The sequence below is a fragment of the Suricata suricatta genome, chromosome 4 (genome assembly GCF_006229205.1).
Source record: "Suricata suricatta isolate VVHF042 chromosome 4, meerkat_22Aug2017_6uvM2_HiC, whole genome shotgun sequence".
NCBI classification, from domain to species: Eukaryota; Metazoa; Chordata; class Mammalia; order Carnivora; family Herpestidae; genus Suricata; species Suricata suricatta.
In genome coordinates this window covers 12,056,616-12,084,312 of record NC_043703.1, presented here as the reverse complement: position 1 = coordinate 12,084,312, position 27,697 = coordinate 12,056,616, and the positions used below count along the sequence as shown (strand labels likewise).

Genomic DNA, 27,697 nt, shown 5'->3' with positions numbered 1-27,697 from the left:
TGAGGACATCTTGAAATGCCGTATACATATAAGTACCTACAAGACGGGGGTGGGGGTGGGGGGCTCCCCTGGAAAGGAATGGGGAACGAGCACATGGCTGAAGTCAGTCCCTGACGAGGGAGGGACACTGGCAGCCTGCTGGGTAAGTGACTACAGGAAGATGCCTGTGAAATATGGGGGCCCCTGGGGACAGCGGAGGTCTCCAGGGAGTCCGATTCCTCCTTTAAAATAAAATTCTCCTTCTTGCATCGCCACACACCTGTCTGCGCCCAAGCAAATTTTGCAGAAGGCAGTACCATGGAGGCTGAAAACCGCCCTGGTCACACAGAGACTTGGGCTGGGCCTGAACAGCCGGGGTGACGCACGGTGATGCTTCCCAGGAGGGCCGGGGAGGTCATGCCCGACCCCACCCAGCCTCTGGGGGTCGCAGGGTGGACTCTCCAGCTCATACCAGCTTTCCCAATCTCCCGGATGCTCCCGGCAACGTGTCACAGCAAGAGGACCCCCGCCCCGCGACGTCCCCTGCCACGAGCCCCGAAAAGTCAACTGAGGATCTTACCTCTGCAAACAGAGGAGAAATAATTGTAGATAAACACTGAGAGAAAGGCCTCTTTGGGATGTCCTTCATCTTAGGGAAGAAAGAAAAGGTAATCAGAGGGAAGTATTGTAACATTCACACTGCGACACGTGAGCAGACCTCAGACACGCAGCACATCAAGTCTGAAACGCGCTGTTGGCGGTGATGCCCGAATGGGTCTGGCTTGCCGTCTTTCCCTAGACTAGGGCGTTTCGTCTGCAGCGATGCACAACACTCCTGCCGCCGGAGGACCTGGGTCTCGATACCAGATGGAAAGGCCCACGAGGCCGCGGAAGGAGCACCTGGATCAGAACTCTGTGCCATCTGTGGAGTGGGACCTCCTACAGAAACCGGACCTAAGCTGTTAGCAAGTGACGGTCGTAACACTGTGGCCTATTTTCTCCTTTTGCCACCTCTCCAATGACCCCTATCTGCTTATCGAAGCCAAACTTCTAGGATCACCAGGGCGCAGGGCGGCCACTGGTCCACACTCCCGGAGAGGCCCGACGCCACTGTGCTTTAAAAAGGTTTTTTAAAATATACTTTTTCATAAATTTAAATGGACACAAAACTGATTAAAATAAGGTTTATAGATGTACCAAAAGCACCACATTTGTTTTTAAGATCTTAAACACTTAACCCCAAAATAATAGTACCTTTTATAAATAACCCCAGTACACAAAGCAATACCCCGACCCCGCTAATATGCAAGCATCAGGAAACACCGACTCCTCCGCGGTGGTGGGGGCAGGACCGCAGCCTCCGCAGAGCCGGCCTGAGGCTAGAGTCTCGGTCGGACTCTCTCCGTCATTAGACAACAAAATCTTTTTTATTTTTCTTTACATTTCAACTCACGTCAGTTAACATACAGTGTAACCTTGGCTTCAAGAATAGAACCCAGTGATTCGTCACTTACATAGGACACCAGTGCTCATCCCAAGTGCCCTCCTTAATAGCCCATCGTCCATATAGCCTGCCCCCCACCCACCTCCCCTCCAGCAACCCTGTTTGTTCTCTGTATTCAAGAGTCTCTTACTGCTTGCCTCGCTCTCTGGTTCTGTCTTATTTTTCCTTCCCTTCCCCTATGTTCGTCTGCTGTGTTTCTCGAATTCCACATAGGAGTGAAATCATAGGACAATCGACAACATAATCTCTGGTCTCCTGTCAATTCGGGGACCGTGGGATTCCACAAGAGCGTGCCCAGTAAGGAGCAGCCACACACACCAGGGACTGACGAGGACAGGTGGCCGTCGCTGCGGTACTAGCCGACGTTACCTTATTCCTTTCTAAGTCTGAAGGCTGCAGGGCTCCGTTCTCAAGACTCTTTGGATCCTTCTCTCGGATTGTGAAGATCCAGTCCCCAGAGTCGCTGCCTCCAGATGCCTGGCTGTCGGTATCCGTTTCCCTTTGTAGAGATATCCAGGCGAAGTCCGTGAGCGAGCGCGCAGCTCCGTCCCCGGGGAGACCCACTGCCCAGCCACATCCCAGGCTCCACCCCTACCTCCCATCTCCACTCTCCACCACCACACCCCCCGGCCCTGTGGGCTGTCCGGAGAGGACCCTGCCACCTGCCTCAGAGAAAGGAGAGACCGGCAGAACGAGGCTCCCATAACTGCCCACAGTGCCGGCTGCACCCATACCCTCCATCCCGCCCCCCGAAAGGGACAGAGGCATCTCCCCGGCGGGACAATCCTCCACTCCACGGGCAGCCCCTCTCTTGGATGTCACCTTTCTCCCCTTGGTCTCCTTCCCATGAACACCCCAACATGCAGCTCTATGGTCCCTCGAGCTACAGCCGCCACTCAGCCTCGTTTCTTGGATGTGTTACCTACACTCATGCCTCCCTGTCTTACCTTCCACTCAGGCCAGAACCAGCCCCGTCCCTGCACTGACGCCCAAGGCCACTGGTCCCCAGGAAGCACACCAGTGGACAAGGGGGTGCTGCTCAGTCCTTCACCTGCTCGAGCCCTGAGCCTCCATGTCCCCACTCACCCTTCCCCTCCAGGGTCTCTGCACCCAGGTCTCCCCTGACGCGACTCCATCCGCAGGGTCGTCCCCTACGCTAGGTGCGCCCGGCACCCGGCCCTAGGCCTCCAGCCCCTCCCGCTCTGCAGATGCAATCTGGGCGGCCCCATTCGCTCTCATGCTCATTCTCATGGCTCCAGTGACCATGTACAGCACGAGAACTTGAAATCCATAACACCCCCCCATACCTCTTGAACCCCAAGCCGCAATGCCACTCCACACGGGACACGTCCTCTTGATGTCTCGTCAGCAACTCCCACATGCCCCACACCAAACTCGGCTTCCTGCACCCTGACCTCCTCCCCCACCAGACCGGCTTCTCCGGTGTGGTCTCAATGGCACCCACCACGCTGCTGAAGCCTGGATGGTCTCTGCTCCCCTTACTCAAGTCCAGGGTCACGTCCAGACCGCCTGTTCATCTCCTCATCCCCACCGCTACCCGGCTAGTCTCTCAACTTCACCATCTCGCAGTTTCCGGAGACCCTTAGCTCTCACTCTCAGCTTTACAACGGAATCACCTGGGGACCCTAAAAACACCTGGGCGCTGACCCCCATGAAATTCTGATTCAACTGGCCTGGCGTGTGGACCTGGGCTGGCGGTGAACTTGGGCGTCTGGCTGAGGCACGAGGGAGAACAGATGAGGCGCTATGGGTTGGAATGCCTATATTTGGGGCCCTGTCCTAACGGCCCCTATGTTCACGTCAGAGCAGGTGCTCCAGCTCCCCCGCCACCCAGACTCCGAAGCGGCTGCGACAACTCATCCGGGTCTTCAGCTCCCGGAATTCCAACGGGCTTAACAACTTCCATTATGGACGGAGATTTTACAACCCATAAAAACGTACGTTTGTATCTTTTAAAAAACACTTTTGAGGCCGTTTGATCAATATTTTTAAGAGCAGGAAAAAGACAAGGAGGAAGAGGCCCGTTCTAGTCCTTTAAGAACACAACCACCACCCAGACTCTTGCCGGAGAGACTCCGCTGGCAACAAGAAGACGCTAAAGGCGCCCAAACTGTCCCGTACAAACAAGAATGCCCATCAACCAGGAGTATCTAAAAAGTCAAATTCACAAACAAATGAAGAGGTAACCTCACCCCCCAACACGAGACAAGAACAACGCGAATGAATCGCTCGCACTGGCTCGCAGGGTCCCCCCGCCCCCCGCTCACGCGGCCCCCACGCCCCAGGGGGAGCCAACTCACGTGTCTGAGTCTTCGGAGCCCGAGTCTTCGTGGCTCTGCTCAGCCCTCCACCTCTTGTACCGGTCGATGAGTTCGGTCAGGTAGGAGGTCTTCTTGGAGTTGCGGATTATAAACTTGTGCTTCAGTAACTCCTTAGCGGTGGGTCTCTGGAAACAAACCACCAAACAAGACAGAGGAAGCAGGAGATGAGGTTCCCTGCGTTCTGATTCTGCCCCAAAGGGCAGACTTCTGCCTCAACGTCACACGAGCATGTGGAAACTAAACTGAAACTAAAGATGGAGTTCTGCTTCAGAGGTCGTTTCCGTTATAATCACGATTATTCTCACAACGGTCTACTGGCACCCAAGGGAGGGAACCGGAGTACAGTGTGGACACGGCATTCAGTATCTAAGGGGGTCCTTAACGTTCTCTGGGGAACCATCCGATGACAGCAAAAAGCCTTTCTCTAGAAAAACACATTTACAGAGAAAATGTGTCAGAGAATTTCAGGGATCTTTCAAGACACCTAGAATATATACCTTCCGGTTTTCATTCAACATTATTACAAATGCCGGCATCAGAGAAGATATGTATTCTGATGACCTTGGTGATCTTCTATATTAATGTTTGGTTCCCCCTCCTCAGCACAGTAAGGTAAATGTTCGTCTGGATGCGTCTAGAGGAAACTAGAAAGGAGCCCAGAGATACCCTTTCCTTTGATGCTGACAGAGCACCCTCTTGCTCTAATTCAGCTTCCTCAAGTCAGAAATGCTGGTTTCCTAGGTCTGCCTCTTCCTCGGGACTGGGGCGAGGACCTCCCCCAGGGCCTGGGCTCAGCCTGGCCACAGCCACACAGCAAACTTCGAACTTGGCAACTGTTTTTGAGGATGGCAACCCCCATTACAGGGAGCCCTTCTCCCCCAAGGAGAAGTGAGTGTGGCCCAAACCAGAGCAAACAGCAAGATCACATGACTGCCACCGGTCGGGCTAAGTTCCCGCTCACTCCGAGTTCCTAAAGCTTTAGTCACGAGAGCCGGGCCTGTGTCTCAAAGTCAAGCTTTCAGAGAACCTGGGTCACCTCGGGTTACGGCTCCCTCCCCGTCCACGAGACTATGAAACTCCACATGTGTCAGAAGGGCTCAAACCCTCAGCTTCTCATTCTTTCCCTCTGTAGGCAGTGGGTCCGGGTAGGGGTGGAGATGTGTGCACTGGGCAGCAGGCCGATGCTGGAAACAGATCTGGACCGGGAGGGTGTGGGCACACTGGGGGTGTACCTTCCTAACGGCTGCTCACCCGCGGCGGGCGGCTCCCATCACGACAGCACGTTCAGAGCGGCGTGAAAGGGAGAGGCACAGTCCACACCCCTGACGCCTGATGCTTCCACAAAATGCCTGCGTGATCTCAGGCCGCACCCCCAGAGCTTTGCAGAAAACGCTGTTCCCCACCTCATTCCTTTACAAAGCTGGCTTCTAAGAAAGCCATGGCGCTCTTGTAAAATTAATCACCCTTTTTTAGCTAGGAGTTCATTAAAAAAGGGCTTCAGCTTGGCCTTCAGCCAACGCTGCTAGAAAATCTGAAACAAATCAAGGACGTACGGCGCTATACGCAACACCGAACTACAAAGGTAACTTTCAAGGATCTATCCGAATTGAGACAATTCGGTTAAAGCTGTACAGGGTCACAACCACGTGCCTCTGCCAAAGTCAGTTACCCACAAAAAAACACAGTAAAAAGGAAGAGGTAAGCAGGGAAAGGTGGGGGATTCATTTCTATTTTTTATTTGCCTTTTCTTTCCTAATACATGCCAAGAAGAAACTAAAAACATCTACTAACGACACATTTAGCCACATTTTTCTGGCCAGACTTTGCGATTCCTAAAAATGGCTAAAATAGCCTGACCTTTCACTATAAAAATTAAAAATTTACGATCCCACATATAGTACTAAGGAGAACAGTCTTCGGGCTCAATGAGGCAGGAGATGCTACCTACGATCTAAAAGGAAATAAGTAGATTTCTGTTTCTTGCAAGATAAACAATAAAAATCATTTGCAACTCAAATAGACCAGAGCCACTTAGGACAAAAATAAACCTGGAGTGCCCGCCTGGGTGGCTCAGTCGGTGAAGCGTCCGACTCCAGCTCCGATCAGGATCTCACGGTTTGTGAGTCTGAGCCCCGCGTCGGGCTCTGTGCTGACGGCTCGAAGCCTGGAGCCTGCTTCCGGTTCGGTGTCTCCCTCTCTCCCTGTCCCTTCCCTGCTCCTGTCTGCATCTCCCTTTCTCTCCCCCTCCTCCTGCTTGTGCTCTTTCTCTCTCACTCCCAAAAATAAATAAATGTTAAAAAATTTAGAAAAAGAGTAAACAAGACCAGAAGACAACGGCGACCAGGACGAGAGAAGACGCCTCTCAGGCCCCTCGAGGCGGCGCAGGAAGCGCCGGGAGACTCACGAAGCTCGGCTCCTTGTTCAGGCAGGCCTCCACGAACTCCTTGAGGGCTTTGCTGTAGCTGCCTTCCAGCGCGGGGGGGCTGTTCTTCGGGATGAGGAATAACACCTTCATGGGGTGCAGCTCGGAGTGAGGGGGCTCCCCTTTCGCGAGCTCGATGGCCGTTATGCCCAGGGACCAGATATCCGCCTGCAACGACACAGCATCTTTAGACACCGGGAAGGGAATAAACGCGAATACATCTCGTTCTTAAGGGGAAAAGAAACACACATCTCAATGTACTTCTAAGGTTTAGAAGAAGATCATTATTTTTAAGTGAACACAAAAAAGGCTTTGGAAGGATTTCAAAATAGGCGACATGCAGGAGAAAATTTAATACACAAAACATCTGGCCCCGCACAGACAGAGGCTTTTACAATTATGTGTCCTCCATTTGCCGCTGGAGTGTGAGGCGCCCCGTGTTAGCTGAGGTCTGGGGTCCTCGGTTGGTGAGGAGGGGAGGTGAGCAGAGAGGGCGCAGGGGCGGGTGGGGGGCGGGGGAGGGGGTGGGGGGAGAGGGCTCTGCGCCTCACGCCCTCAGGCCAGCTCACGGCTATAAGCACAGCTGTGAGGTTGGAGCAGGCACACGGGGCCCAGAGACTTGGGCTGAAATGCCAGTTCTACAACCGAAGTCTCAGGACCCTGGACAAAATACCTGTGAGCCTAGATCTCTCATCTGTAAAATGGGACTAATACCAGGTGGGTGAGCAAGGAGCCTCACACAGCGCCTGGAACCCAGGAGAATGTTCAAGCGTGCGTACAGGTGGAGGATATTAAGTGAATGTACCCCCACATACTCATCACATGAAGTTACTAATTATTAACAATTTGCCACACAGGCTTTGTCTATTTTTTACCACAGCACATTTTAAAGTATATCACAGACATCGTGACATTGACACTGAGTGCTTTAGCTGGAAAGGATTTTTTTTTACTACCTATCAATTCCTAAAATTAACAAGAATTTAAAAATTGACAATAATTTGGGACTCCTGGATGGCTCAGTTGGTTAAGCATCTGACTCTTGGTTTTGGCTCAGGACATGATCTCACTGTTAGTGAGTTCGAGCCCCACGTCAGGCTCAGTGCTGACAGCATGGAGTCTGCTTGAGATCCTCTTTCTCATTCTCTCCACCACTCCCCTGGGTGTGCTCTCTCTCAAAATAAATAAACTTAAATAATTAACAATAATTTAATATGCTGTAGTAGTAAAATTTTCTCAGTTCTTAAGAAAGTACTGTGATGGTCAGCTTATTAGGATCAGAATCCAAAGGAAGCCCACACTTGCGATCGGCCAGTAGGTCACCTAAGGCTCTTCTAATGTCCAGCAGTCCGCACCCTTGCTCCACCCCCCAGGGCCGCTGTCTTGAGCCAGAAGTAGACCCCCAAATTCTGGATTTGCCTGGAGTCCATTACGGCTGTTCTTCTGGCTCCCCTATTTCCTGACAGCGACAGGTTCATTAGACCCAGGGGCTTGGTTAGATCCCCCTGCCAGCAGGCGGTGGGGGCAGCACGTGGGGTCCGGCTGCCCAGTCCCACTCCTGCCCGGCACCTGCTGCGGCCACAGGGGCCAGCTGGGCGGAGCTGAACCCTGGGACCATGGGAGGCGAGCGAACGCAGCAGGTGGTCTTGGAGGAAGCAGTTAAGGAGGAAGCGTCGGCAGCCCCTGGCGAAGGGGACGGACGCTGCGAGGACAGGGTAGGACCCAGAGGCCAGGAAAGCTGGGGAGGATGCGGGGTGGCCTCAGCCCCACGCCACCCTCCACGCCTTTTCTGCTCTGCCCGCCGGGCACCGGAAACCACGGCAAGTCAGAACCTAACCGGGCCCTCACACTCACTCTACGGCATGGAGATGGGAAGGCATAGACGCCGTTCACGGCAGGAACAGACATGTCCGACCTTCAAACCCTGCCGTGTCCTCACAACCCTAGTGAGTGCAAGAGACCCTTGCCGCGCTCTCTCCGCCCGGCAGCCCATGGGGTCGGGGGCCTGCCACACACCCCACTGCTTCTGTTCTCAGTGAACACGGGTCTCACCGGCAGGAAGCCTCATTGTAAATTCTTGGCGTGACGGGGATGGAACTAGCAGAGCCGGCATTGGGAGCCATACCCCCACTCGCCTTCCGCTGGGAGCCTGCGCTTCCCCTCGGCTCACATGTGTGCTGCTGTTGAAATCAGCAAGGTGACCGATGGCAGAGCGCTGGTCCCCAGGGGGAAGCTGGGTCACCAGGGCATGAGGCAGGACGAGGGCAGGGGTGAGGGGAGGGAGGGATGCGAGCGCCAGGGAATGCACAGCCCTCACGTCGCAGCGGCTCTTCGCTTCCAGGTCCAGCTGCCACTCGGCCTTTCTGGACCTCACCAGAACTGCTGCTCTTCGCAAAGCCTGCTGCTCGGCACCAACCTGCCTCCTGGCGGTACAGACACAGCACCTTAGTCCCACTGAGGCCCCCAGGCATCCACAGTCACTTAAAAACTCTGAAATTAGAAGGCCAGGGTGACGATGGTCTTTGCTGACAGCCTCTGGTGGGGATGCACATGCACTTACTGCCTCAGAGCCCCAAGGGCTTTCCGCGGGGCGCCGGGCCGGACAATAAGCCGACAGTCACAACATTCCAAGGACCTGACCACGTGCCGGTGCGGGCCAGCGGTCAGCCAAGGAAGCAGGCTTCCCAGCCCCACCCGTTAGGCATGGCCAAGGTCTTCGGAGAGGCGCAGGCATCACCCTCCCCATGTCCCCTGGGAGGGCCGACCAGCAGAGCTCCGCCATGGCCAAACATGCCATCCTGCCTGGCGGCTGAGCCAGGACCCCCAGCTCCTGAATTCCTCTTTGGATGCTCCTGTCCCAGCCTGGTGCCAGGTGTGTGGGTCCGGGCCTCTCGACACTCGGTGTCCCTCTATCCCTCCTGCCCACGGTGGGGTTCAGAGCTATCTTCTCTCCCCTGGGGAGTTCTCAGGGGGAGGGCTCCTGAGTGACCCCCTGTTTGGGAACTCCCTCCCTAGACCTCTCACACCCTGCTGACTAATGTGGAAAACCTGACGGACACTTGAACAAATGGCAAGCAATCTGGCATTATGTATCAAAAGCCATAAAAATATCCACACTTGCTAAAAACCAATTAATTCCACTTCTAGGAATCTATCCTAAGTAAGTAAATAATTTTAGATTTAGAAAATGGTGTACGCTGCCAGAAACATTCAACAGCAGCCTTTCTCACGCCAAGCCTTGGAGGAATGATTAAGTTGCTCTACCACACTTACGGAAATACTGCACACGCAACGACGCCGTTGATACAGAATCAGAAACACACCAGAGTCTATGTAGTACTGTATTTAGGGAACATGGCATCAGATGGAACACGGGTCTGGGTTTTAAAATGAAAGTTACGTGGGGGAAGGGCAGTCATTTTCCAAAGCAAGTCATTAAAATCAAGGCATACGAAGAGACCTGTTTTACTGCCACCTGGGAAAAACATGAAACTAGATATTAAAACAAACAGGGGTTTTCAATACAAACCCAAGTCAAAAATTGCAAGGGCAGGCACTCTGAACTGCAGACACGTATCTGCGAATGGACTTTTCCCCCCAGACTCACAGTTCTGGAGGCTCCCAAGTGACCACAGGGTTGTCCGGTCCTGATGATCAGGGACCCTTCTCAGGGAGGCTGGGCTTGCTACTAATAAGCAACATTCTAAACCCTCGTAACACTCTGTTATTTCAGTAAAAGTAAGCTGGCTGCAAACCGCAGATACAGCACACTGTAAGTGGTATGAAAATTTTATGTGCAGAAAATATCCTAGAAGGAACCATAGTCAACTCTGTATAATCAAGAGGAAGGAGTGGGGAGAAAAAAACCCAACCAGAGTCCCCGGGCAGCACGACGGTGGTGGAGCAAGTGGCTGAGGGAAGGGACACAGGGACCAGGGAGAAAGCGGCTGGTCCATCTTCTGGGAAAAACTCGTTTGCGCTGGGAAAGCACCAGCTATGCTCAATGTAGGAGATGCCCAGAAAGCGCTGCTCACAAGAAATCAAGGAACCAAACTCACATCTGACGGCCTCAAGGGCCGTAGTTTTGAGGTGAGCCTTGCTGATCTGCAGAACGATGAAGCTGCGTTTACAAAAGTCAAGCTAATTACTGTGAATGTTCAGGGCAAAGACTGCCTAATGTCCACGACATGGATGTTACCTGTAAGAAAATGTGCTCCATGGTCAAAACACGGCAGACCAGGACTGAAGCTCACGTCAGGTCATAATTACCGATGGGTATTTGCTTCGCCTATTTTGTGTTGGTTTTACTAAAAAACGCAACAATCAGGTGCGGAAGACCACTTACAGTCACCACCAAGAGGTCTGCTAAATTCGGGGAAAGATAATAGAAATCACGACCCAAGAGGTACAAATGACTTGAAAGAAGTGGTCAATAAACAGATTTTGAACAGAGGCATCTGGGTGGCTCAGTCCGTTAAGCGTCCAATTTCGTCTCAGGTCATGATCTCATGGTTCCTGAGTTCGCGCCCTGTGTTGTTGGGCTCTGTGCTGACAGCTCAGAGCCTGGGGCCTGCTTTAGACTCGTGCGTCCGTGCGTGTGTGTGTGTGTGTGTGTGTGTGTGTGTGTGTGTGTGTGAGAGAGAGAGAGAGAGAGAGAGAGAGAGAGAGAGAGAGAGAGAGAGAGAGATTGTCTGCTTCTCTCCTGGGGCCGGCGTGCGTGCGTGCGTCTGTCTGCTCCTCTCCTGCCTGTGCTCAGTCTCTCTCTCTCTCTCTCAAAAATAAACATTAAAAAACTTTTTAAATTCATAAACTGATTCTTGACTACGTCAGAAAAGATACCGAAAATGCTTGGTCACTTTATCTAGTCCATGGTGTCTTTGTCAGGAAAGCAGGGCCAAGAGGTCATTAGCGTTAAACCAGGTTCTAGACATATACATAAAACTAATAAAAACTTTAATTAATTAACTCACAAAACTTTGGTTCGGTAAGATGAAGATGCCAGGAAGGCACGTGCGTGCTCTTCCTTAGCCCAGCCCAGCCTTCCTTTGAGCAACGGTGAGCGCACCAAAAATGAAAGGAATGGGAACCTGGGTGCTGACAATGGCAGTAGCAGAACTGCCACCCAGGGCTGTAAGCGCCTGCCTGGAGTGCAAAGGCTACTGGAGAAAACGTCTGGATGGACACCTAAGGAAGCACAGAAGGGGCCAGCGGGAAAAATCCAAGTAAGCTGGTGTATCCCCGGAAGAAGATGAGCAAACAGAACTCCGAAAAGGGCCCTTTGTCAGCCACTGTTCACGACAAAAGCTGCTAGCCCAGAGCCACAACTCCTGGGAGGGAACTAAAGACACATTATCCCCCAAGGCCCCAGACTCAGGCATAGAGATTTATTTAGCCTTGTCTGCACTTTCCACAACCTCTCAGGTCAACGAATCTGGAAAGCCGACTTCACATACATGTAATTTTTGCACATGACTTCCAGTTTGAGAGGTGTTGGCTATGACCCAGGCAAATGAAAGAAATCGCTTCTGACCAGCCAGAGCAAGAGGAACAGCCAAAGGTTAGGGAGAAGAGGGGGGTCCCTTCCCAAGCTCCCCAACAACGTGGGCCGAGCTGGGACCAGCAGCTTTCAATCCACCTGAGGAGGACCCTGCAACACCTACTGATCAGATCAGAGGATCTGGATCTGGACAAGAACCCAGGGGGAAAAGGTGGCAAAGCTTTATGATACAGAGCAATCTCTGCTGCCAGAGGCCGCATCTTGGGCAATGTCCAGAGAGGCCCTGCAGGAGGAAGGGAGGAAAGGCGAAGGTCTGGGATAAGCAGGCCACTTCCTGGGGAAAAAACGCAGTGAGCCGGGAGGGGTGTTTTCATACCGAAAATAATAAGATCTGAAGCCTGAGTCACAGGATTCAAATGAATCCGTTCATTTACCAGAAAGGAAGAGAAAAAGGTCATCAGTGGGACGTAATCAGAAGAGTTCAGAAACTTGGGTTCTGGTCCCTACCCAAATCTAGACCTATGAACTTTGATAAATGGGCCTCCGCCTGAAATAAAGAGAAAGGACGGGTCACAATGCCAGGACCCCCCACAGCAGCGGCTGCAGAGAGGGCTCTGGATGGAGGGAACCCATCCACAGGGCAAAAAGCAGGATGAGGCTCACACCGCTCTCTTATACTGGGGGCTGAAAACCCACCAGTCACCTACTGGCCACCAAGGCCACCACATGGCCATGGCGGCCACATCCGCCACAACTCACAAGTGAGAGAGCCAGGTAGGTCCCTGCCATACACCTGCCACTCTGATACAGCATCCGCCTTTAACAGCGGCCGGCGGCGCTGGTGCCCCGAGGGCCGGAGGGAAGGTGACACCCGGTGCTCTGGGTGTGTGGCGTTTAACAACGTGGGGGAAGTCTGTCCACTGACAAGACCTCCATTTTAAAATGAGGAAAACAATGCCTGGCATGGAAATGTATGTGGGTTGAATACATGTTTTCCTAGAAGCTGTCGGAAGAGCCAATGAATTCTCCGTGGACTTTGTGAAGATTATGCTGTGTATGATCTGAGAATGAGCAGCCTGGGGGAGAGGAGAGTTAAATCAAAGATTCCCGAGGCAAAATCCTAAGAAGTTTAAGAAAGTTGAAGGTACCGGGGAAAACGGAACCCAGGAAAAACTGCGAGAGGACAATGTTTAACAGGCAAAAAAGGTGGAAAAGAGAAATGATGTCTGCCTCGTGTTGGGAAGGAGCCTCTGAGAATCCCGATCCTGACTGAGAATTAAAAAGAATGAGAAGAATCCGTAGCACTAACTAAAAGCATGGTCTTCCCAGCCTCTGGCCTTGTATCTTTACGATCTCTCCATTTCTTTTGTGGGATCCTCCTTCTCCGCCTGTCCCTTAAACACTGCTCAGAGCTCTGTCCGGGGCCCCCTTCCCGCTCTCGCTCCGGCTTCCAGCACCCGCCCACCCACAGACGTCCCTGCCCCTCTCTGCGGACCCACACGCGTCCTGGCCATCTCCGGAGGCCTGAGCCCATTCTGGCCACACCGCCTTCCAGACGGCTCCTGCGCTGGTCCCCACCACCATCAAGCACACACTGTTCAAGATTAAAAAAACAAAAACAAAAACAAAAAAAAAACCACCCTCAGGAACTGTGGGCTGGATCCATGAAGGTTACTACATGATGCAGGAGATGGGAGATGAAACTGGTTTCTCACCGAGGCCGGAGAGAACTACCTTCACATCCTGTTCAAGGAAGCTGCTTCCGTCTGCCCGGAGCAGCTGCCAGGCTGGGTCACAGATGACAGACCACTCTCGGGACCCGCGAACGGGAAGAGGCAGCCCTTACCTTGGAGTCGTAGGCGGACTGCTTAATGACTTCAGGTGCCATCCAGAAGGGGGTGCCCACGAAGGTGTTCCTTTTTATCTGGGTGTCTGTCAGCTGGCCCGCCACCCCGAAATCGGCCAGCTTCACCTCTCCATGTTCGGACAGCAGAACGTTGGCAGCTGCAAACATAAACCGCAGGACATCCCGTGACGCCGCCCTCGTCATGGAGACCACGTGCTCACAGGGGGCGCGCGCCCAAGGGACACTCGGGGCCACCCCAGCCCAGGCGTGAAGGCGCCCCCCGGACCCGCGCCAGACGCCCTCCCTTTGAGGAGTGCGAGCTCCCCACCTGCCGCAGATTTTGAACAAGCAACGTGTTTTCTTACCTTTAATATCTCTATGGATTTTCTTCTCCGAATGCAAATAATCAAGTCCTTTCAGTATTTCTCTTAATATAGTAGCAATCTGAGTTTCATCTAACGGACCAGGTTCTAACTAGAAAGAAAAGAATGAAGATTAAGTTACTCAAGTGATCATTTTATGAGTAGTTTGAGATGATCAAACTCAGTCAACATCTATGTTAAACGGACAAGATTAAAATCTAAAAACTTCTTCACTCCAGGGGCGCCTGGGTGGCTCAGTCAGGGTCCAGCGCTTGGCTTCGCCTCAGGTCATGATCTCGCGGTTCGTGGGTTCAAGCCCCGCGTCAGGCTCTGGGCTGGCAGGTAGCTCAGAGCCTGGAGCCTGCTTCAGATTCTGTGTCTTCCTCTCTCTGACCCTCCCCTGCTCATGCCATCTCTCAAAAATAAATAAAAACATTAAAAAAATTTTTTAAATAAAAGGTATGTGGCTGTTCTCTACACCACAGATTGTCACCGGTGGGGAGGACCCTGCTAAGTTCTGAGTCCTGGATCAGCACCGCCGCCATGACCATGGCTAATGTAAACACGGGGCTCTCCCTCGTGAAGAGGACTGTGGACTCTTCAGACAATCTTTGTAAGAGAAAGAACTCCCAGGAAGAACATCCAGGAGGCTCATCTCCGGGTGAGTCTGAATTCCATCTCCCCCGAGTCTGCTCTCGGCTCTGTAACAGGGATGGTTTGCCAGGCACACGGCCACCCAACAAGGCCACGCACGCTGGCTTCTGCAGCAGCGGGCTTGGCCGGGTGACAAAGTTCTCACGTGGGAGTATGCACCAAAGCGACTGCCCCTTCCTGGTCTCGGCCTTGAAAGCCCCAGCAGCTAGAGAGGACAGTGACCAAAGACCATGGGAGACCGGGGACAGCAGATGGCAGAGCAGCCCTCCAGAGCAGGGCCCTGATGACCATGAGGACTGGAGCCCAGTGACCACAGATGTGGGACAGAATGAGAGTTGACCCCTGGACAAAGCAGGGGTTTGGGGCACCGGCCCCCGGTGTAGCTGAAAATCGGCATACAACTTTGGCCTCCCAAAAACTTAACTGCGAGCCTCCTGTTGACTGGAAGCCTCATCAATAACATGAACCATCCCTTCCCAAACATTTTGTGTGTTCTGTGCATCAATGTCCTGTATTCTTACAGTAAGGGAAGCTAGGGAAAATGGCATTAAGAAGAGAAAACACATTTATTTATGGCACTGTCCCGTCGAGGAAGAAAAACCGGCACCTAGGTGGGCTGTGCAGTGAAAGTCCATGTTGTCAAAGGGTCAACCGTACCCCCCGCTCCGGTGTGAGCCCCTGTCTGGGGCCCACTACGCCAGCAGCTCGGCCTCGCATTACTGAACACGCCGTCCCGCTGCTTAAAGCCACGTTTCCCGGGGCGCCAGGGTGGCTCCGTCGGGTGAGGCACGGTCTCATCATAGCTCATGGGTTCGAGCCCGCATCAGGCTCTCCGCTCTCCGTGCAGAGTTCACTTCAGACCCTCTGTCCCGACCTCTCTCTGCCCCACCCCCCCTCATGCTCGCTCAAAAATAAATATTTAAAAACTAAGAACAAAAAAATAAATAAAACCATACTGTACATTCATTAAGTTTGTCAAACATCTCTGCCTGACTGAGTGACCACTTGGTGGGGCACAGTTGCTCCGTAATTAGACTCCAAGTCCAACCCGACACTTTCTGGCACTCATGGTTTGTTTTTTAAACATCTTTTTTAAATTTGTTTATGCTTATTATTGAGACAGAGAGAAACAGAGCATGAATAGGGGAGGGGCAGAGAAAGATGGAGACAGAGAATCCGGAGCAGGCTCCAGGCTCTGAACTGTCGGCACAGAGCCCTATGCGGGGCTCAAACCCACAAACGTGAGATCATGCCCTGAGCTGAAGTTAGACGCTTAACTGACTGAGCCACCCAGGCGCCCACATTCATGGTTCTAATAACTAATATACACTGGGGGCACCTGGCTGGCTCAGTAGGAAGAGCATGCAACTCGATCTCGGGGTCATGAGTTGAAGCCCCACATTGGGGGTAGAGATTAGTAAAACAAAAAAATAATAAACTTTAAAAAAACCTACATCATATTGTGTCTGATACTATTCTTTACGCCAGATGCAATGTTTTTACCTCTCAAACAGTAGATTAAAATCAACTGCATTTTTTTTTAAGTCAAAAAGGAGGCATCCCAGGAAAGAGGAAGAGAAGGCTCCAGGGGACACACACCTTCCAGCAACATCAGTTGATTTTCCCCCAGATACATAGATGCCCAGGCGCGGACGACAGGACACCCTCTCGTAATTCACAGGGAGCAGACCTGTGTCAATTCTAAAGCTGAAGTAATGACATCTTTCAGTTGGGTCGTATATCTCATCTGTGGAGCCCAAGATTTACCTATATGCCAACATCTTTAGCCTGGGACAGTCCCTTTCCTCTCTCGGGCCACCTCTGCATGTACAGACCAGCAGGCGTGGATCAGGTCTGCAGTTCTCTCGAGGTCCGACAGCTAACGCTGCGGGTACATCAGGGGGCTCGGTGGCCTGGACCTGAGGAAGCCCTCCCAGCACCCACACGGCTCCCTGCCTACACCCAGAACACCCTGCTTCCCACCAGGGAACATCCAGGCAATTCTTGTCCTACATCCTGACCTGGAGCTGCCCTCCACCTGGAACCTCAATTCCAGAATGAAAAGCAAGTCCCCCATGGGCCGTGTGGGAAGCTCAGTCGGTTAAGAGTCCAACTTCAGCTCAGGTCATGATCTCACAGTTTGTGGGTTTGAAACCTGCGTCGGGCTCTGTGCTGACAGATCAGAGCCTGAAGCCTGCTTTGGATTCTGTGTCTCCCTCTCTCTCTGCCCCTCCCATGCTCATGCTCTGTCTCTCTATAGTAAGTAAACGTTAAAAAAAATTTTTTTTAAAGCAAGCCCGCCAAAATTAACTACCGGGCATGCTAAACGCAATCCCAAAGGCAGGTGGGCCCACTCCTGCCCCGGGCTAAGGCATCATTAAGAGTCGATGCCAGGCGGGGCGCCTGGGGGCTCAGCTGGCTGGGCATCCAGCTCTTGATTTCGGCTCAGGTCACGATCTTGTGGTTCGTAGGTTAGAGCCCCAAGTCGGGCGTGGAGCCTACCTGGGATCCTCTCTCTCCCTCGGTCCGCCCTTCCAGCCCACCCCACCACCCCCCTCACATTCGCTCATGCTCTCTCACTAAATAAACTTTAAAAAAAGATTCCACAAGAGGAATTCAACTAATGTCTCAGAGCCTAAGTGAGAAGACCTGTTAACACAACGCAGAGTGAAACCGCAAACAACAAAATCTGCCCACCGCACTTCAACAAGCTCACGGCCAAGAGCAGGGAGACAGCTGTCTACCTCTGCCCGGCCTGAAACCTTGGACCCCCTTCATCAGTGTTAGTGACTGAACTGTTGTGTCCACCCCCTCCACCCAAATTCAGATGCTGAAATATGCCTGTGCCTTGGCCTTGGACTTCCTAGCCTCCAGGACTGAGAGAAATAAAGGTCTGTCGCCGAATCTCCCAGCCTGTGTAATTCGCTGTGGCAGCCAGTTCCTGAGAGAATGAGGAGAGAAGACGCATCTGGAGAGTGAAAGGTGGGGAAAGAGCCAGGAAGATCTTCACGCTCTCGGGGATGGCACAGCCCCTCCGTGCCTGGTCCCCTTCCCCTCCACGCCCCCCACCTGGGGGCTCCTCCAGAGTCATCTATACATATGTCAGCACTCTGCCTCTTCACCGAGGGAGGCACATAACAGGTTAATTTTTCAGAGAAACGCCCCAAATCCATATATTCAGCTACATGGTATCAAACTGTATATGCAACAATATTCTCATTCTTAAAGTCTTTTATCAACAAACAACAGAGCCTCTCAAAGTAATCCTAATGCTTTCCAACACTCAAAAAATAGTTCCTGTATCCCATGATTAACGTCTTCATCTCTGCAGGCTGGGGACACGCCAACAGCAAGGGGATAGGAGAGAGGTACAATGGAGTCAGAGGCCAGGAAGGACACTGGGGTGGGGGAAGGCCCCAAGTCCAGCTCTCTCTGCTGGCTGGGACACCAAAGCTCGGAGTGTCCCCGTGCGCTCATCAATTAGACTGAGATGATTAGGGATGTCCAACAAAGGGCACATGGATCCTGTCATCAGGGTCATTAATGTGGAAGGTAGACAGCAGTTTGCTGGGAATGATACCATAGAAGACTCTTCAAAATGTTTATTTTTGGGGCGCCTGAGTGGCTCAGTCGGTTAAGCCTGCAACTTCGGCTCAGGTCAGATCTCACGTTCGTGGGTTCGAGCCCCGCGTCAGGCTCTGGCTGACAGCTCAGAGCCTGGAGCCTGCTTTCGGTTCTGTGTCTCCTTCTCTCTCTGACCCCTCCCCCTCTCATGCTCTGTCTCTCTGTATCAAAAATAAATAAAACATTTAAAAATAAATAAATAAAAATAAAATGTTTACTTTTATTTTAGAGAGAGTGCGCGCACAGGAGACTCTCAAGCAGGCTACACGCTGAGCGTGGTCCGATCCCGTGAGATCACGACCTGAGCCACGATCAAGAGTCAGACACTCAACCGACGGGGCCGCCCCGGAGCTCTAATACAGGAGGAGCTTTCTAACTGGAGCGCTCTGCAACTCCTTCCAATCGCGATGGCCGAATCTCACAGACTTCCAAGTCCCAAAGACACTTACCACTAACTAAATTAAACCACCGCAGCATTAAGAATGAATAAACCAGAGCCCTGAGACACCAGAACTGCCGTCCTGAAGGGCTCCACGTCGGAGGGAAGAGCCCCCTGTCAACAATGTCACGAACGCCACCACCGAGATGCACGCAAGGTAACAGTAGATCTAACCACACAAGACGAGATGGTTTCCTGCATTCCTGTAGCACTTACTTCCCACAGGAGTCAAAGCTGAAAAGCTCTGTGAGTCATGTCTGTACTTATGGAGAAGCCACAAAGCAAGTCAAAAATGCGTATCCGGCTATTCTGTTGCTTTTCCCACTTTAATAGAATTGTTGATGTCACATTACATTTTCTTCTGGGGGGAGCAGCTGGGTGGCTCGGTCGGTTAAGCATCTGACTCTTGATTTCAGGTCAGGGCATGATCTCGCGGTTCATGGGTTCGAGCCCCAAGTCGGGCTCTTCGCGGACAGTATGAAACCTGCTTGGGATTCCCTCTCTCTCCCTCCCCTGCTCTCAGTCTCTCTCTCTCTCTCAAAATAAATAAACATTAAAAACAATTTTTCTTGAAACTTCCTTCTGAACATTACTTTGACCAATTGCTTTCACGGTTTATAACATGTGATATTTTAAAATCGGGTACATAATGCCTTTGGAGACACATCAAGTTTTAGAGGCTTACCTTGCCCAGACACTACTACCTCCTAACTCCCACTGTGAAAGAGAAGTCTTTTAACCACAGGGCGTTTCTTTCCTGAGCTGATAAAAGCTGTACACGACGGCACCCCGACATGCAGGGCTCCTTCCAGCAAGACCCCGAGGGCAGCGGGAACCGCAGGCCCGCATCCTGTGGAGCGTCCGCCAGGCGGGACCCACCTTCTACACTAAAATGGCAGACGAGGCCTGCCCCAGAAACCACCACTCACCCCCAGCCAGCCCTTCCAGGCCAGGTAGGAAGAGTGCGAGGACACGGTGCCAGTGCGACCACTGTGTCTGTTTGTTTTAATTTGTTTTGCATATACTGAGTTTCTTTCTTTCTTTCTTTTTTTAATGTTTATTTTTGAGAGACTGAGAGTGAGCAGGGGAGGAGCAGAGAGAGAGGGAGACACAGACTCTGAAGCAGGCTTCAGGCTCTGAGCTGTCAGCACAGAGCCCGATGCAGGACTCGAACCCACAAATTGTGAGATCATGACCCGAGCTGAAGTCGGACGCCTGACTGAGCCCCCCAGGCGCCCCAATATATACTGAGTCTCAAGGACAACTGAAGCCATGCTGGAGAGTCACTGGTTATCTGTAAGCCTCTTTTCAGAAGCCAACAGGTGACTCTGTTCTACCAGGAGGAGCGAGCTGCAGACTGTGGCTCGTAGGTCACCCTCGCGCTTGCTTCCGCTATCTTGCACGTGGACCGGCCTGGGAGGTCCGGGGCAGGCAGGGGACAGGACCCCGGGGGCGGGGCACCTCCGCCATCCACGGCTCCGCGTGTGCACCCCTGCCCATCTGCGCTCCCACACAAGACACTGTTCGGCGGTCATCCGACTCTGCCTGCCTGTCTCACTCCGGAAATCGGATTTCTTAACGTCTTCAAAATCCTGATTCAAATTCGTTATAAATGACAACGTGACACACATATGTGGGAAGCTAAACCACCGTCTGAATATGAAACAGGAGTGGGGTGTCCGCTCCACGGAAGGTAAAGCCAGTTCTAGAAGACAAACTGACAAACTTAAGTTCTCAGGTAAGAGAGCGACAGGCAAACCCTCCACGACTTCCATGAAGGAATTCGCTGGTTTCCCAGGACACGACACAACTGGCTTGAAAAGTAAACTTTAATTTCCAGTCATATGATTAGAGGCAGAAACATGTATTATAAGGAACAGTTTTGGTCCCTTTTTCATGCAACTCAAGGGGGAAACAGAAACGGGTAAGAACAGTCACCCTGACCACCTGGATTTAGGGAGAAGAACTTAGGCATCAGGTGTGATACTTACTAGGTCTAGCGCGGAGCCTCCGCCAAGATATTCCATTATTATCCACAACTTTGTGTCCTACGGAAAAAAAGAAAACAAAAAAAAAGAGGGAAGTTATTTTTAAAAAGCAAAAACAGAAGGGATTTTAAATGATCTCAGGGTATTTTTCACTGTTACATTGAAACTGGAAAATTTCATAAACACCTAACAGCAAGAACAGCATGTGCCTGAGTCGCGTGTGGGGCCAACGGGAGCAGGGTGTCCTGACTCGTCTGGCCTGCGACAGGTTCGGGCAGCGGGAGGCTCTGGACCCGCTGAACCGGAATCTCTCAAGGAGCAGATGGGGGGCGGGGGGGAGGGCTCCCCTTCCTAACAACCTCAGGCGGTGACCCTCAGGACAGGCAGGCCCCAGGGCATCGCACACAGCCCACCCCCGTGTCGGCCTGGAGGCGCCCGAGCAGGCGGCTCTGGGAGCAGGTCCCTGCCCTGCAGCTCTGGGACGTGGAGGGCCGGTCAGTCGCCCTTCCCTTCGAGCTGAGCAAAGGTGAGGAGGACTCCTCGGGGGGACAGAAGTGCAGTCTTCCTCCAGCCCCCTGAAAGGCAGCCAGTTTCCAACAGCCCAAAGGTTGCCGTAATCTTCAGGGAGCTTTCCAGGAAACCAGGTCCCCAGCTTCGTGCTTGTGTCTGTCTTCTCTACTATCCACTCTCTGACTTTTCCCTTGGTCTCTCCTGAAGCCACGAGACCCCCATGACCTCCAGAGTTCTTTCTTTTTTTCTTAAGTTGGTTTTACACCCAGCGCAAAGCCCAATGCAGGGCTTGAACTCACGACCCTGAGATCAAGACCTGGACTGAGACCAAGAGTCGGACACTTAACCTACTGAGCCTCCCAGGCGCCTCCCCCAAGAGATGTTTTTTTAAACACAAATCCTAGAGTGATACTCCCTGGAAAACCAACAAGCAAGCAAATTTCCACACTGCGCCTGGAGAGGGAGCATCCGTGAGGTGGTGAGGTGTCCATGGGCTCGGGGACGCGCCAGCCCTGGGTTCCGATCCTGAGCCGTCCTCACCACCTGAGCGGCCCCGGCAGTTACTTGCTCTCCAAACCCGTCTCAGCAAGTGGCTGACCCACAGCGAACGCCCACTAGTGGTGTGGATACTCGTCACGCCTCACGGTGGGGGGGGGGGGGGTCTCAGGTGCATGACCCAGCGCAGCCCCTTCCCACCAGCGACCCCCAGTGCCACCGAGGCCACCAATCAATGGCTGCCTCCCCTTGGACGCTCCTTCTCGTCCACCGTCTCTGTGCCTGATCATTCTTTCCCCCTCTGGGGCTGGCTCTTCCCCCAGGGTCCTGAGAAGCCCTACAAGTTGTAGGCTCCGCCTCCCCCCCCCAAGCTGGAATTCCCAACCACAACCCCACCCCCCCGCCGCGGGTTCCTCTTCCACCCGAAGGGAAGGGTGCTGAGAACTAACTCTGCTACCACCTCCCCGCCTGGGTCAGGACACAGAGGCTGTGGGTAGTTTTCATACGATGTGGGGACGGAGGGAAGGGCAGATCTCCGAATACCGAGAAGCCTCTGGTGCAGACAGCACCCCTGCGGGCAGCATCACGCCCCCAGTGCACATGCAGCCCAAGACCGAAAGGGTCTCTTCACTTGGCCCATCAGTCAAGATTCCCAGCAATTTCTACCTCCAGCAACCCTAAAGCAAACGTTCCAAAGGGAGCAGGACCTGGACGAGCTGGTGGAACCTAAGACGGGCTCTGAGAGTGGCCAGCAGGACAGAGCAGGCTCTCTCTCCCTCGGCTCCAAGGCTGGGCAAGCCCTTGGGGGGGGGGGGTGCGCCCTGTCCCGAGCACTGGGGGTTGGTTAGCAGCATCCCTGCCCCTCTACCCACTAGACGCCACCAGCACATCCCCAGTCCTGACCATGTACAATGTCTCTGCACATCCCCAATGTCTTCCGGGACCAAAACCGACCCCTCAGAAAACTCCTGAATTATTCGATCATTGTCGATGAGCCTGAAGTCTGAGTGGACCACAAGTGCTGACCATTAATGCTCTCCTTATTCTTGGCACAGCCAGTTTATAACCCTGAAACCTCCAGCTAGAAGGTTATCTCTTATTCACTGCGAGGCATCGAAGCTTTCGAATTCTTCATCCAGGAAAAGATGGTAATGATCTCTGTTTCGAAACCTCACAGTTCAGCTGACGATATAATGAGATAATGAATGTGAAAGCACTTTGCAAAGTTCAAGGTACTAAACACATACAAAGTGCTATTAGCTTTATCAACACCATCGCCCATAAATGCCTTAAAATAACCTGGTAAAACCTAAACAGCCCAATTAACAAGACTAAATAGTAGCTCTCTGCATGGGAGGGTCTGAGCAAAGTAAAATCTGCAACAGTGATTCATACACATTCTACGCTACAATGAAAAAAATTAGTACCCTCTAAGCCCTGCGGCAAGAATGTCTGGAGAAGGATGGTCAGCTCAAGAGACACACCCAACCCGCCCTCGGTGACCAAGTGACCAAGCACTGTCACTGCCCCGACATGGAATCACAGCCCTCCCAAGCCATGACTTGTGAGGGGAAAAAAAATAAATCACAAGAGTTCTTGTTTTAGGAAACAAGAATGATTTTAATCAGAATAATTTCACCTTTTAAAAGTCACCTCAAAGGACAGCTGGGTGGCTCAACTGATTAAGCGTCCGACTCTTGGTTTCAGCTCCGGTCATGATTTCTCAGTTGGTGAGTTCAAGCCCCATGTGGGGCTCTGTGCTGACAGTGTGGAGCCTGCTTGGGATTCTCCCTCCTTCTCTCTCTCTCTCTCTCTCTGCCCCTCCCCAGCGCATGTGCCCTTGTTCGCTTGCTTGCTCATCCTCAAAAGAATAAACAAACTTTTTAAAACCACCTCAAAAAGGGAACTTATAAACGACCTGGTGATACCATTTTCTCATGAGCAAAAGAAAAAGGGTTCCTCTAATAAATTCAAGATTCAAAATTCAAAATTTGAAAGGTACCAGGATGTACACATTGAGAGCTTTCCCCCAACATCTCATGTCACTACAGAGAGATACTTTACCCAGACACCCATAAACTCTCTCCCCTTCCACCCCGACGGCAACACTCCACATGCTCTGCTCTCCACCTCCTCTCCCGGCAGCACTCACTGTTGGTCCATAAAGAAATTCCTCTGTTTTTAAACGTAACTACCACACGCCACGCTGACAACACAGTTGTTTCCAGTCCTTTGCTACCAGGGGCCAAGCGTCAAGGAAGGACCCTGACATGTTATCGTTCTGAGGAATTCCTGGAAGGCGAACTTGGAGATCAAAGGAATCCCCTAGAATTTCAACAAACAATGACAAATTATAATTCAAAGAACCTGTCTCAGTTTACAACGCCTCCAACAACAGAAGAGTGAGAAATTCCTCTTTCCTTTGCCAACTCGGTGTAATGTTTTTCTGTCACTGTTAGGAACTGAATTTTGTCCCCCTCCCCTCCCGCTGAGCCCTGAACAACGCAGGGACTGAGGGCGCTGTCACCCTCCCACACCCTCCTGTGGTCCCGAACCCCCTCAAAGCCTGGCGGACCAGAACCGTGCCCGAGCACCAGCCGTCGCTGGACACCACCCTGAGCTGGAACGCTGCACGTGTCACACGCCGCTGTCTCAGAATCGAGCTACAGAAGAGCTCCTCCCGGCAGTGCGTTTGCAGAGCCGGGAAGTCTCCGCCCGAAGCGGGCCTGAGCAGTTCCAGGGGTCAACTCTACTCGGCCACTGGGTCCTTAGGGAGGTGATGAAGTTAAACATCAAGCCCTACGGCGCTGTGCCTGGGCCCTTCTGAGAAGGCAGGACAGGCGCACAGTGTGAAGGGAGGCGTCTGTCAGGTGTCCGCAAGGCCGCAGACAGGCCTCAGAGGGGGCTGATCGCCGCCTTGACCTCAGGCTTCCAGCCCCCAGAACCACGAGGAAATACATCTCTGCTGCTGAGGGCGCCCGGGCCGTGCCTCTTTGCTAGGGCAGCCCTAGAAAAAGAAGACAGAATCCCTAAGGAGGCAAAATAAAAGAGCTGTTTTCATTGTGGCCTGAGCACCTTCATATCCTGAAGAGCCATGTACTATTTTCTGTGATGGGTCTATTCATATCCTTTGTCTGTTTTTTCTACTGGATTATCACTTTTTTTTTTTTTAGATATGTTACTTTTTAACATATTAGGGAAATTAACCTCCTATAATAGGAGCTGCAAACACAGCGTTTTCCTCATTTGGCTTCGAGTCTGCTTTCGGCAGTTTCTGCCCGCAGAGAGTAATTCCTGTCAACAGAACCTCAGACACGATACCACTTACAGGCAAGCCCGCTCAGAATTGTCTGGAACCGCTTACCAAGAGCCTGATGGGTGACCAAGCTGGCCCCCATGCTGAAGGCTCTCCACATTAACCCTCAGATACCCAGAAAAGGTTAGAACACGGCAGAGAAGGCGTGGAGTCCACTCAGCCAACAAGAGTTTTACAGCACAAATTCTGGAACAACTTCTGCCCTGCACCTGCCCTGCATGCAGGGGCCTCCCGAGCCGCGAGTGACCCCAACACCACTGCAGGCTTCATTAGCACAACTTGGGGTGTCGGGGCGCCTGGGAGGCCCAGTCGGTTAAGCATCCAGCTCTCGTGTCAGCTCAGGTCACGATCTCGCGGTTCGTGAGGCTGAGCCCTGAGCCAGGCTCTGGGCCGGCAGCAGGGAGCCTGCTTGGGATTCTCGCTCTCTGCCGCTCCCCCACTTAGATGCTCGTGCTTCCTCTCTCTCTCAAAATAAATAAATAAACTTAAAAAAGATTGGGGGTCACAGTCTTAAGAATATGGTTTTTAAAGCAAAGGCACCTTTCTGCTAAGATGGTGTGCATGAACACGGAATGCTGGGAGCGAGTCTGAATCACCCCTCTGACCCTTACCAGCACTGTGACCCGGAGTCCCGTCCCCCAGCAGCCGTCCGTGAGCCTCAATTTCCCCATCGGCCCCTCCGTCTCGGAGGAGTGTTCCTGGCACACGGTCTTTCCCCACACGTTTGAGCCACCGATACGGCAGTAACTTCAGAGAGCCCCTGCCTGAACCGCACCCCCCGGGCGGCTGTGAGACGGGCCTCGAAGTCCAGTCCCACCTGCCATAGACACTCACGCACCTTCCGGGGGTGCTCGAGGTACGGAACCCGGCACCTGACCTCGGGGAGCTCGGGTAATTCTTCCTCCGCCTCACAGATGCTGGTATTTAAGCGATGCAGACACCTACCCCACACATAAAATGAGGTGGACCTGAGTTCTGACTTTAAGGAACTTTTCGTAAGAGACAAGTGGGCAAAATGACCACCATCAGACAGCCCGTGGTGTCAACCACAAGAGAGACACGAGAGGAAGTGGGGTTTCGGGAGAGGCCATCTGCTCGGAATGAAGGGAAGGTTCCGAGAGGCTCCAGGAGAGAAGGGGTGCCGGCACTGCTCTCAAGGACTGGGACAGACGGCCCTGGGGCAGGGGTGACAGCGCGTGTTTCCAGCAGCCATGGATGGAGAGGGGGAGCAGGTGGTCAGGAACCAACAAGCGGTCCTGTACCACCGACGCGGCCCAGCAGGAGGCCGGCGTCCTGGAATGCCAGCTGATGGAGTTTCAGCTCCTTTTCATCAACGATGGGAAAATCACCTAAACTTTCGGACAGCAGAATAAATAACCAGCAACCACCTCTACAGGAGAATAAATGAGGAGAAAAAGAAGGGAAGAAGATCAATCAGAAAATCGGAGCGGAAGGTCAGGGCCAGACTTAAGAGGCATTCTAGAAGGGTCACTGATGACCGTTCACCAAGAGCCAAATCAAAGATGCTCCGCTATTCTGAGCCCCAGTGAATGAGGGCTCCAGGAAAACAAGAATGTCGGGAAGAGGACACCTAGGGGCCAGGGGACAGACGCAGAGACGGCCCTTGGCACTCGTGCAGCGTGGCGAGAAACTCTGGGAGACACAGCTGAGCAGCAGCCAGAAATGCGGTTTTGAATCTCGGGAGACGCGATCATGGGTACAGTGCAAAGGAGCGTGCGGGGACCCACCCGGAGCTGGTGTCAAGATTACTGGAAGCTGAAGACATGTGAGATTCGACTGATGCAGAGAGAAGGCTCCAGCTTTCCCTTCCCTGACTGGGGCAGCAACTTCAGAGAAATGAGGCTGCCCCCAAAGTCCCCCTTTGGGGTGGGTCTGCTCTCAAAAGGAAGGAGGGGAATAAACCTACCATAAATCCCATAAAACCCGACTCTGGTCCTGACAGAGGAGGAAAGACTCTTCATGTCTATAGAGAAACGTTATTGCAAACTTTCTTGTCTCCTATTTGCTCTTTAAAACACCCATGATTGGGGCGCCTGGGTGGCTCAGTCAGTTAAATGTCTGACTCCGGCTCAGATCATGATCTCATGGTTCGTGGGTTCGAGCCCTGCATCGGGCTCTGTGCTGAACGCTTGCTCAGAGCCTGGAGCCTGCTTCAGATTCTGTGTCTCTTTCTCTCTCTGCCCTTCCCCACTCACAATCTGTCTCACACTATCTCTCAAAAATAAATAAATGTCAAAAAAAATTTTTTTTAAACACCCATGGCTTTTCCTACAAAAGCTACTGTCCTCCCCACCCCCACTATTCCTACAAAGTCAGGTCTATGAGCCCCCACCTCCAATCACCTAATGCGCACACACTTATAAACCAAACCTCCTCCTCCTGCCAATCTGTCCTTTCCACTTGAATCTGCAGCCGCCCTAGTTGAGAAGGGAGCAGACAGGGTTCCCTTCCTCACAAACGAGGCACTGCCGAATTTTTACCTGAAGGGCACTCAGAGCACAGGCACGCTACCCACCCCAGCACATAAAGTTCAGCCCCTCTCCCCCACTGCACTTTAGGTAGTAAACTGACCCTACAATCACAGGAGCGTCCCTCAGGTCACTCGGGCCTCCTGTTCTCCCAAGTGATCAATCATTATGAAAACCAGCCCAGCTCGGCCCGGGGCGGCAGACTGGCAAGGACACGGGTCTCAGCCTAG

At 52.6% G+C, this 27,697-nt stretch overlaps 1 protein-coding gene and 1 pseudogene across 1 annotated transcript in view; one reads left to right on the top strand and one right to left on the bottom strand.

Annotated features, from left to right (window-relative positions):
- STK24 (serine/threonine kinase 24) overlaps nt 1-27,697 on the bottom strand; it is a 63,292-nt gene that overhangs the window by 7,554 nt on the left and 28,041 nt on the right. The window contains exons 2-8 of the mRNA XM_029936511.1: nt 20,661-20,717; nt 13,956-14,064; nt 13,591-13,748; nt 6,230-6,415; nt 3,805-3,950; nt 1,853-1,982; nt 560-628 (exon numbers count right to left, since the gene is read on the bottom strand). Coding sequence (XP_029792371.1) covers nt 560-628; nt 1,853-1,982; nt 3,805-3,950; nt 6,230-6,415; nt 13,591-13,748; nt 13,956-14,064; nt 20,661-20,696 — 834 coding nt within the window. The 5' untranslated portion in view covers nt 20,697-20,717. The remainder of the gene's footprint in view (nt 1-559; nt 629-1,852; nt 1,983-3,804; nt 3,951-6,229; nt 6,416-13,590; nt 13,749-13,955; nt 14,065-20,660; nt 20,718-27,697) is intronic.
- Nucleotides 8,418-13,272, top strand: LOC115290374 (annotated as a pseudogene).